The following is a 10869-nucleotide window of genomic DNA, read 5'->3' as shown; positions in this document are numbered from 1 at the left end:
GCGAACTAAATCCCAAATAGACCCGAAAGTACTGCAAAAGATGAATAAATGGTGGGTCGACTCAGCCGCCCCACAACCAGAAATATCTACAAATTAACCATTAATATCTACCCTATATAAAAAAAAAGTTATTTCTTTTATAAACTTAGGTACTTTTTCCTACCAAAAATAAAAAAATAAACTCAGGTACTTTTTCAACAATTTTTAGTTAACTTCTTGAAGTTTTTAGTCCCTATTTTCACACTTTTTAGTCCTTGAAGTTTTTTCCTTCAATATTTTTAGTCCCTACTTTTCATTCAACTCGTGCATACCATTTAATTTTTTTTTTGCGGTCATGTTTAGTACATTATATGATTCTCTGTTACAAAAGTTTAAATTTTTTTAACAAAAGATTAATTAAATATGAATTTTTTAGTTTTTTGCACATAAAAAATCATAAATAATTCATCTTATGTTAAAAATTTCTAAATTTTCATCGGAAATGTTCTTATAATATTATAAACATGAATACAAAAAATCATTCAAAAATGTGAAAGTATACATGAGTTGAATGAAAAGTAGGGACTAATTAAAAACATTGACGGAAAAAACTTCAGGGACTAAAAAGTGTGAAAAAAAAATTTTGGGACTAAAATGAAAATTCTGGAAACTATAGGGACCAAAAACATATTTAACCCTATTTTTTATAATAATTTTTCAATTAGATTATAGTTTTTTATGTTTTAATAATTTTATTTTCACAAAAATGGCATAATTTATTTTATAATGGGCCGGCCCAAAGCTCATTGGGCTAGCCCAGTACAATTTTCATATGGCGTTGTGGCAAAAAGACCCGATGGTATTTGGCTAGCTTTTTTTAGGCCTGGCTCGCCCAAATCTGTGGGCTAATGGACCGCCCATCAGCTAGGCCCATTTTTGACAGCTCTATCCCAGAGTATGTATCTTTTCAGAAAACGTTACACTTTTCATGTGAATTAGTTTTCGGTCAACGTGATACAAGATTCATGAAAAATACCACACACACCAAGTAATATACACCACCTAAATTACCATAGTATGCTTACCTTGTGTTGATGTTTTATAATTACTTCATTATTAAACTATTTAACAAACTCACCATGCAAGATTGGACATAGTAGTGTTTATGTTTGTGTGTTTTTTAAGTTTAACACAACACATGTGACAAATCATGTTTTATGGAAAAAGATATAATTTCATGTTGAGTCCAAGTTGTCTTTTAGTGTCTATGTTTGTGTCTTTTCAAAAGACATTTCAATTTTCATGTGAATTACTTTTCATTCAACGTGATCAAAGATTCATGAAGAACACCCCACACACCATGTAATATACACCACCTAAATTCTCCCTTATTTTGAGGTTTTATAATCATTTCATTATTAAGTTATTTAACAAGCTCACTATACAACATTCCACATAAATTTTTTTATGTTTGTGTGTTTTTGAAGTTTTAACACAATAAACAAGTCAAATTTTAAGAAAAAGCTCTAACTTCTTGTTGTGACTCCAACTTGTATTTTAGTGTATTCAACATTGTGTGTGTTTGGTTCCACACCAATAAAAATGGTTTTGAATGAGTTTATTAAGTAAAATTAATTCACACTAAAAATAAATTGTATGTAAAATAATTCATATGTTTGGGTGTACACAACACATGACAAGTATCATTTTACGGAAAAAATATCTAATTTTTTAGAGTTCAAATTGTCTTTTGGTGTCTATATATGTGTTTTTTTAAAAGACATTTCAATTTTCATGTGAATTAGTTTTCATTCAACGTGATTCAAGACTCACGAAGAACACTACATATATGAAATAATATACACTACCTAAATCACGCTAATAAGCTACCTTATTTTGAGATTTTATAATGACTTCATTATTAAGCTATTTAACAAACTAAACCATGCAAACTTCCACTTAATAGTACATGTTTGTGTATTTTTTAAGTTTTATCACAATACATGTGAGTATGTGACAAGTCACATTTTATGGAAAAGCTCTAATTTCATGTTGCGTCTCCAACCTATGTTTTAGCGTGTTCAACATTGTGTCTTTCTGCGTAAAAATAAAATTGTATCTGCAGTATTTGTTTCCACTGCAATAAAAATGGTTTTGAATGAGTTTATTAAGTAAAATTGATTCGGACTAAAAATGAATTAAATGTAAAATGCTTCATGTAATTAGATGTATTTATATAAAAGTGGGTTAAACAAAAAAATTGAGGAAAAAAAGATCAACTATAAAGAAAAAATCTTGGAATTATATCATTGAGTTAGATATTAATAATTTTTTTCATATTTAATAATTTAGACATCAATGTTTAGATTTCTTTTTATTTTGTTACCATAGTAAAAGAAATATTTAAAAAATAATTTATAAAAAAATGAGTTTTTGGTGAAACTACTCAAAACCATTTAAATTCGCAGCAAATTTTAGATTATTTTTTAATAGATTCTCATTTATTTATTTTTTGTTATCATGATATTGATACAAAGTTTCCACTGTCGTTGGTGATAACCAATTTTCGTCGGAGAACCTGTGGAACACACAAGGTGGGTTCTCCCCTCCAAACAAATTTTCTTCATACACATGCGTCAGGAATTGAATCCTTGACCACATGCTTAAGGGGATCAAGACCCTTACCACTTAGACCAATTCATTGTTGATAGATTCTTATTTTTAAATATATCTATAATATACAAATGCAAATTTATAAAAGTGAATATTTTATTTAAAAAAGCTCACCGTCAAAAGCAAGAAATCAAGGTTGTCATGTCATGCATGTAAAAAAAAACATGTTCTACAAGCTTGTTACAAAAGCTATCTTCAATTCACATAAGTACTATATTTATATAGGTTAGAAAATCCTAAGTTTCTCACAACTTTTCACAATGAGTACTCTAGCAACACAATTTGTAACAATTGTGGCATTGCTTCTTGTGTTGCTAATCAAAATTGATGGAGATTCAATTTCACCAATTCTAAATGATGAAGTGAACAAAAATTCCACCACCAAGATTGTTGTTGTGGAAGTTGGTGTGGATCAAATAGACCCAGTTGATTGCACTAATAGACCAGAGATATGTAGCAATGGAGAATTTCCACCAAGAAGTGTATGTTGTAGAAACCGGTGTGTGGATCTTACAAGCGATATAAATAATTGTGGGTTTTGTGGGGTTAGTTGTCCTTTAAATAATTGGCGTTGTTGTAATCGTGTGTGTGTAAACACAAACTTAAGCCCTTTGAATTGTGGTGGATGTGGTAATACATGTCCTGTTGGAAGGTTATGCTTACTTGGTACATGTACTTTTATGCCACCGGCACCGAAGCAGCCGACACCGGAGCAGACGGCACAACCACCACTTCTCCTTCCAGGGTTGCCGGAACAAAAATCATTAAAGATGCCCAATTTTCGGTCTGATCAATATTCTAAACAACCAAGTCCAATAAGACCAATGGAGTAATTTATATTTATAATTTAATATTTTAAGATTATTATTATTATTAATGTTGTTATGTACTTTTGAATGATGTGTTGTATTTTTGATTAATGGGTTAATAATACTGAGCATGAATATGTTAATGCTATGTTAATGTTATATTATTATTATTATTATTATTATTATTATTGTTAAGTTTAATTATGAGAAAGAACAATATCTAGTAATTAGTCTATTATTTTGCTCTAAGCATTCTTTTGTTCACACCGATTATGGAGAAAACATTCATCCCCCATCAATGTTGCTTATTAACTTACATCATAAAGGAAGATTATATGCATTTCCTTACATCTCAAAATAAAAATTAACTTGACAAAATATTTAGTGTCTAATTTGCATGCTCCAAAAATGTGAATGGTCTTTCTTATTATTTGGGGTTTGATTTTGGGGACTCAACTGTCAAAGTGAGATCTCAACTTCAAATGGAAGCAAATGCGCTATTGAATAGTGGATAGTGGATCATATTTGAGGCACACTTAGCTATCTCGAATCGCTGCAATTAGACCTTTATATTTTGCAACGACGCTAGAAGTATAAAAACAATCAACATAGGCCTTGAGCATGCAGAATTTGTGCAGGGGAATGAATTTGCAACCCTGAACTTATCTACGTCCCACAATTTAGAAAGCCTTATTTTCACATTAGGTGGATTACAAGGGACTATCCCAAAAGAAATTGGTCTTCTCTCCAAGCTCACTCGTCTTTATCTGTCTGTCAATTTTCTTGAAGGTGAGATACATTTTTCCCTAAGAAACCTTACACAATTAAAGTACTTAGACATTTCTCACAACCGCCTTAAAGGTTCTATTCCTCATGAGTTGGGATTCTTTAAATATCTTGTTGTTTTAGATGTATCTTATAACGTATTGAATGGTAGTTTTCCTATCTCCATCATAGGAATTGGATTAACTCATCTTGATATTTGTCTGTAAATTCTCTTGAAGGTGAGGTACCTCGTTCAATAGGAAATCTTAGGCAATTAGATTTCCTAGACATCTCTTTTAACAATTTTCACGGTCTTATACCTCTCGAGTTGTGGTTCCTAAGAAATCTCACTACAATAAATCTATCTCACAATAGAATCGAAGGTGAGATACCTCATTGACTAGGAAATCTCATACAATTAGAGTGTCTAGACATTTCGAACAACAACATTGAAGGTTCTATTCCTCTTGAGTTGAGGTTCCTAAAAAATCTCACTAAATTAAATCTATCTAACAACCGATTCACTGGAAACTTTCCTATTTCCCTATCAAATCTCACAAAATTAGAAGAAATTTACTTGTCTAACAACTTTCTAGTAGGGTTGGGAACAGGCCAGGCCAGGCCTTGACAGGCCTAAGCCTGGCCTACGATTTTTTTTTCAGGCCTGAGCCTGGCCTGCGGCCTATCAAATGTTATTTTTTTTGGCCTGGCCTGAGCCTTTTAAAAGCCTGGCTTGGCCTTGTAGCCTGTTTAAAAGTCTGTGTTACATCAAAGCTTCTCTATATAGTTTTTTTAAATAGGCTAAACAGGCCTTAAAAAGTTCACATTTTAATTTTTATAATTTCTACAACATTAAGAAAAAGCTAATAATATGATTAACACAATAATTAAAAACTAATAAAATAACAAATACGATTACGAAAAATAATAATTATTATAAATAATATTTTTTTATAAGATATAAATAATAATATTATATAAATAATTATTATTATAAACAGGCCGGCCTATCAGGCTTCGTAGGCCTTTTTAGAAGCCTAAGCCTGGCCTATTTATGTAAACAGGCCGTTTTCAAAGCCTAAGCCTAGCATTTTTAATAACCAGGCCAGGTCAGGCCAGGCTTATACAGGCCAGGCCGAAGGCCCCTGTAGGCCGCCTGGCCTATTCCCAACCCTACTTTCTAGTTGGTTCCATCCCATAATCTCATTTAACTTTGGTCATCACTTAAGCAACATGGCAAAGTTACAATTAAAAAACAATTCCATCACTGGGACCTTTCCTATATCCTTGAACAATCTCTCTAATCTAGAAACCATTGACATTTCCCACAATTTAATTTTTGGTTCACTTCCTTCCAATTTGTTTCCGTTGATAAATCACTCATTATATATTGACCTCAGTCACAACCTCATTAGTGGTGAAATTCCATCTATGCTTGGAAATGTTGATCAACTTATTTTGATTAATAATAATCTCACTGGAATGTTTCCCAAATCTCTCTGTAATGTCTCTTATGTGGTGGACATTTCCTACAGTTGTTTAATTGGTCCAATTCCAAATTGTTCTATTAATCCTGATCTTTTATTGATATTGTGGAACAAGGATGATTGTACCCATATTTCATATAACCAACCTTGGTCCCCTAATAAGAATAGTTATAGTAATAATAAAGTAGAGCGTGATGTTGTCATTGTTCTTCTGATCGTTATGATTCTAATCTTAGCCTTCTCACTTCGCGTGTGCCTGAAACTTCGTCATAATTCTAAGAAGAAAAATAATGCAAGCACGGCGACAACAAAGAATGAAGATATGTTTTTTATATGGAATTATGATGGCAAAATAGCATATGATCATGATGAGCATATGGAAGTGTTTATAAGCCGCAATTACTATGTGGTAAAGTTGTTGCCTTAAAAAAAACTTCATAATTTTAGAAATAGGGTGAGAATATTATCAGAAATAAAACACTGACATATTGTGAAACTTTAGGGATTCTGCTTGCACAAAATAATCATGTTTTTGATTTATCAATACATGGAGAAAGGAAGCTTGTGCTCTGTCTTGTACGATGATGTAGAAGCCATGGAATTCAATTGGAGAAAAAAGAGTTAACATTGTTAAAGGAGTTGCATCTGCTCTATCATATCTTCATCATGATTACACAGCTCCAATAGTGCATAGAGATGTATCTAGTAGCAATCTCTTGTTAAACTCTGAGTGGCAGCCTAGTGTCTCTCACTTTGGTACAGCTCTTTTGGGTCAACAGGAGGGGGCAGCCAGGGGGATCATCCACATTGGGTCTAAGAATAACTCTACAAGTGAGTTGGACACCACACTCTAACCATTCAACATTCACTGTTTCATCCGATGTGGGACTCAACTCACACTTGAAATACCAACAAGCTCGACTCCTTCAACATGATTCATCCAATCGAACAATAGTTGCCGGAACAATTGGATATATAGCTCTTGGTTAATTATTCATTACTCTATTTTTCCCCTTTCTTTTAGCTTTTTGTATAACGCACAACTTTCGTATTAATAATCAAAGAAGAGGCATTTATTTTATATAGTAAATAAAGCTAGTAATTTTAAAATATTTATCTTTGCATTTTTAACATGCTCAATGTGATTTGAATACGTAGAGCTTGCCTATACTATGGTTGTGAGTGAAAAGTGTGATGTATATAGTTTTGGTAGTGACACTGGTAACTTTAATGGGTAGGCACCCTAAGGAAATATTGTCATCACTTCAATTAGCATCAACTCAAAGCATGAAATTATGTGAAGTATTAGACCAACGTCTTTCATTTCCAAATAATGAGACAGTTTTACTTGACATAATTTGTGTTGTTGTAATAGCATTTGCATGCTTAAATTTCAATTCAGCAACTTATGAGCCAAGAACTCAAAACATTATTTCATATTGTCAACCCATGAAAGGAAAATGTTGGTCTGTTTCTTGCCTGCATTGCTACTGTCATATGTCTTGCTTCATAGGTAATTGCTACTATTGTGCCACGGTTCTTCAGTGCAACGGAAATGTGGATACGGCCTGATTTCTTAAGGTAGTCATCAACGATCGACGAACGTTAATCTAGACGGGATCTTTTGATTTACAAAAGAATAGTACATGACATAATAGCACAAAATAAATGTTTGAGCTATTGAATTTTTTATTTTATTTTTGTATCATGTTTGCTAGAAAAAAGTTATATTTTGTTATTATATTTTATACAACTTCTGCATAGGACAAAAGGTTATCGTGTGATTTACTGAAAGATAAGAATTTCAATTTTTATTTGGTCTTTTGGTCTCAACTTGTTCAATTTCATGAACAATTTTAAATTCAAACATAGTACGAGATTGAATTTGTCATTTTGTCCCGTCTCTTTTTTTTTAACATCAAATTAATTAAAACTAGACACTACTAGAAGAAAAAAAATGAAATGGGGATGGAATTTGTGACGCATTTTTGTCACAGTGAAATGTTTATTTATGTTTTTGAATACATCTATCATTATAATCTTTGAATTAAAAAAAAAACTAAATCATCTTTAAATTCTCGATTTTTGTCACAAAATGTATTTCTTTTTTTTTTTATTTGTTAGTTGCCTTTATTTGATAATTATCTGTCTTTGATTAGTCATGTTGGTCCGTCAATAAATATATTCAATGATATTTTTGTAATTTTAATAAGTTCAAAAAATATAGTGACAACATGGGTCACACTTTTTACGACCAAAATGTTTGATTATTGTGTAAATAAAAGCAAAAATAAGGACATTTTGACAACACGCGTCACACGTTTTGACAACGCGTCACACTTTTTTCGTTAGAAAAAAGTTGTTCATTCATGAAGATAAAATCATGTAATATATACCACCAGTAGGCTACCTTATTTTGAGGTTTTATAATCACTTCATTATTAAGCTATTTAACAAACTTGCCATGCAAGATTCGACATAGTAGTGTCTATGTTTGTGTGTTTTTAAGTTTAACATAGCACATGTGACAAGTCACATTTTACAGAAAAAGTTCTAATTTTTTTATTGAGTTCAAATTGTCTTTTAGTGTCTATATTTGTGTCTTTTTAAAAGACATTTCAATTTTCATGTGAATTAGTTTTCATTTAACGTGATTCAAGATTAACGAAGAACACTACACATATGAAGTAATATACACTACCTAAATTATGCTAGTACGCTACCTTATTTTGAGATTTTATATTGACTTCATTATTAAGCTATTTAACAAACTAATCATGCAACATTCTACCGAATAGTGTGTGTTTTTTAAGTTTTACACAACATATGTGACAAGCCACATTTTATGGAAAAACTCTAATTTCTTGACTCGAACTTGTGTTTTTGTGTGTTCAACATTGTGTGTTTCTTTATAAAATAAAAAAAAAAAAAAAAAACATTGTGCGTGCAGTATTTGTTTCAATCGCAATAAAAATGGTTTTGAATGAGCTTGTTAAACAAAATTGATTCGAACTAAAAATAAATTGAATGTAAAATGCTTCATGTAATTGGATGCATTTACATAAAAGTGGGTTAAACAAAAATTTTGAGGGAAAAAAATGAACCGTAGAGACAAAAACTTCAAATTATATCTTTGAGTAAGATATATATTAATAATTTTTTTCATATTTAATAATTTAGACATTAATGTTTAGATTTTTTTTGTAACCATAATAAAAAAAAATTTAAAAAAATAATTTATATGTTTTTGGGTGAAACTACTCAAAACCATTTCTAATTTGAATTTGAATCATATTTTAGATTACTTTTAATAGATTCTCATTTTTATATAAATCTATAATACACAAATGCAAATTTATAAAAGTGAATATTTTATTTTTAAAAAGTTCACCGTCCAAAGCAAGAAATCAAGGTTGTGATGTAATGCATGTAAAAAAAACATGATTCAAGCTTGTTACAAAAGCTATGTTCAATTCACATAAATACTAGTACTATATATATAGGTTACAAAATCCTAAGTTTCTCACAACTTTTCACAATGAGTACTCTAGCAACACAATTTGTAACAATTGTGACATTGCTTCTTGTGTCCCTAATCAAAATTGATGGAGATTCAATTTCACCAATTCCAAATGATGAAGTGAACAAAAATTTCACCACCAACATTGTTGTGGAAGTTGGTGTGGATCAAATAGACCCAGTTGATTGCACTAATAGACCAGAGATATGTAGCAATGGAGAATTTCCACCAAGAAGTGTATGTTGTAGAAACCGTTGTGTGGATCTTACAAGTGATATAAATAATTGTGGATTTTGTGGGTTTAGTTGTCCTTCAAATAATTGGCATTGTTGTAATCGTTTGTGTATAAACACAAACTTTAGCCCTTTGAATTGTGGTGGATGTGGTAATACATGTCCTATTGGAAGATTATGCTTACATGGTACATGTGCTTTTACACCACCAGCGGAGCCTACACCGACAGTGCCCACACCGGCGGTGCCCACACCGGCACAGCCGGCACCGGTGCAGCCGACACCTGTACAGCCAGCACAACCACCATTTCTCCCTCCAGGGTTGCCGGAACAAAAATCATTGAAGATGTCCAATCACCAGCCTGATCAATATCCTAGACACCCAAGTCCCAATGGAGTAATTTATAATTATAATTTAATATTATAAGATTTTTATTAATAATATTGTTATGTACTTGGAATGATGTGTTGTATGTTTGATTAATGATTAATAATACTTTCTATGTTGGTAGAAGAGCATGAATATGTTAATGCTATTATTATTATTGAGTTTAATTATGAGAAAGAACGGTGTCTATAGTAAAATTGTTTCTTCGTTTTAGTCTATTATTTTGCTCTAAGCATTCTTTTGTTATGTATATTGTATTTTAATTTCCAGGCCCAAAATGATCGTCACATAAGTTAAAATAATTCTTCAAATGTTGGTTAATATGTATCACCTAAGTGTTAACTAAAAAAAAATAGAATAGAAATATGAAATGCAATTAATAACATTCATATTAACATTTAGTAAAAAAAAAAAAAACATTCATATTAACATATTATTCTTAGCTGTTACTAGAGTGTGACTATACATTTGATTTCATACTAATGTTTGTGGTTTCTAAAAGATCCAAAAAAAAAAAATTCAATTGTAGACCTTAGTTGTATGAATTATGCACTTTTGAGGCACATGTCATCATAAAGTTTAAGAATGAGATTCAACACAAGAGAAAGTCATACTAGAAAGCTTATTTTGATTTCTTTCACGCAATTTGTTTAATTTGTCTGTATTAGTAAATTATCTTTGATCTTTATTTTTATGATAAAGATGTGACCATAATTTGAATTCATTTCACTATTTGTCAGTTGCTTCTGAATCACCAAATTCATGACACTATCCTCCTTTTCCTGAATTTCCAAATACAAAAGTGTCTATTTGGAAACCATAGTTTCCACTGTGGCATCACTTATTCTAAAGAAATTTGGTATTGGAATATTTTTAAGCAATGTTATACTTAAAATTTTGTGTACCATTTTCATTTTCCGTTTGATTCCGCATTTGTTTGTCGTTTCCACACATCTAGAGACCATTTTGCCGGGATTTTGAGAAGCTAGCAATTGTAGCTTCACAGGAAAGGTAA

General features: G+C 31.1%; 2 protein-coding genes and 1 pseudogene across 2 annotated transcripts; all 3 read left to right on the top strand.

Moving 5' to 3' along the window:
- The first annotated feature begins 2912 nt into the window (after positions 1-2912).
- Positions 2913-3485, top strand: LOC123922839 (protein STIG1-like). Its single transcript, XM_045975517.1, has one exon. It carries the CDS (start codon positions 2913-2915, stop codon positions 3483-3485), a length of 573 nt encoding a protein of 190 aa, XP_045831473.1.
- Positions 3486-3869: 384 nt separating this feature from the next.
- LOC123922838 lies at positions 3870-7285 on the top strand (annotated as a pseudogene).
- A 1966-nt stretch (positions 7286-9251) lies between these two features.
- Positions 9252-10151, top strand: LOC123922836 (protein STIG1-like). Its single transcript, XM_045975516.1, has 2 exons — positions 9252-9863; positions 10125-10151. Exons 1-2 carry the CDS (start codon positions 9252-9254, stop codon positions 10149-10151), a joined length of 639 nt encoding a protein of 212 aa, XP_045831472.1.
- The last annotated feature ends 718 nt before the right edge of the window (positions 10152-10869 follow it).

This window comes from Trifolium pratense, linkage group LG4 (genome assembly GCF_020283565.1).
Source record: "Trifolium pratense cultivar HEN17-A07 linkage group LG4, ARS_RC_1.1, whole genome shotgun sequence".
Classification (NCBI taxonomy): Eukaryota; Viridiplantae; Streptophyta; class Magnoliopsida; order Fabales; family Fabaceae; genus Trifolium; species Trifolium pratense.
Note: the sequence above shows the minus strand (reverse complement) of the source record. Positions and strands in the feature narration are given on the sequence as shown.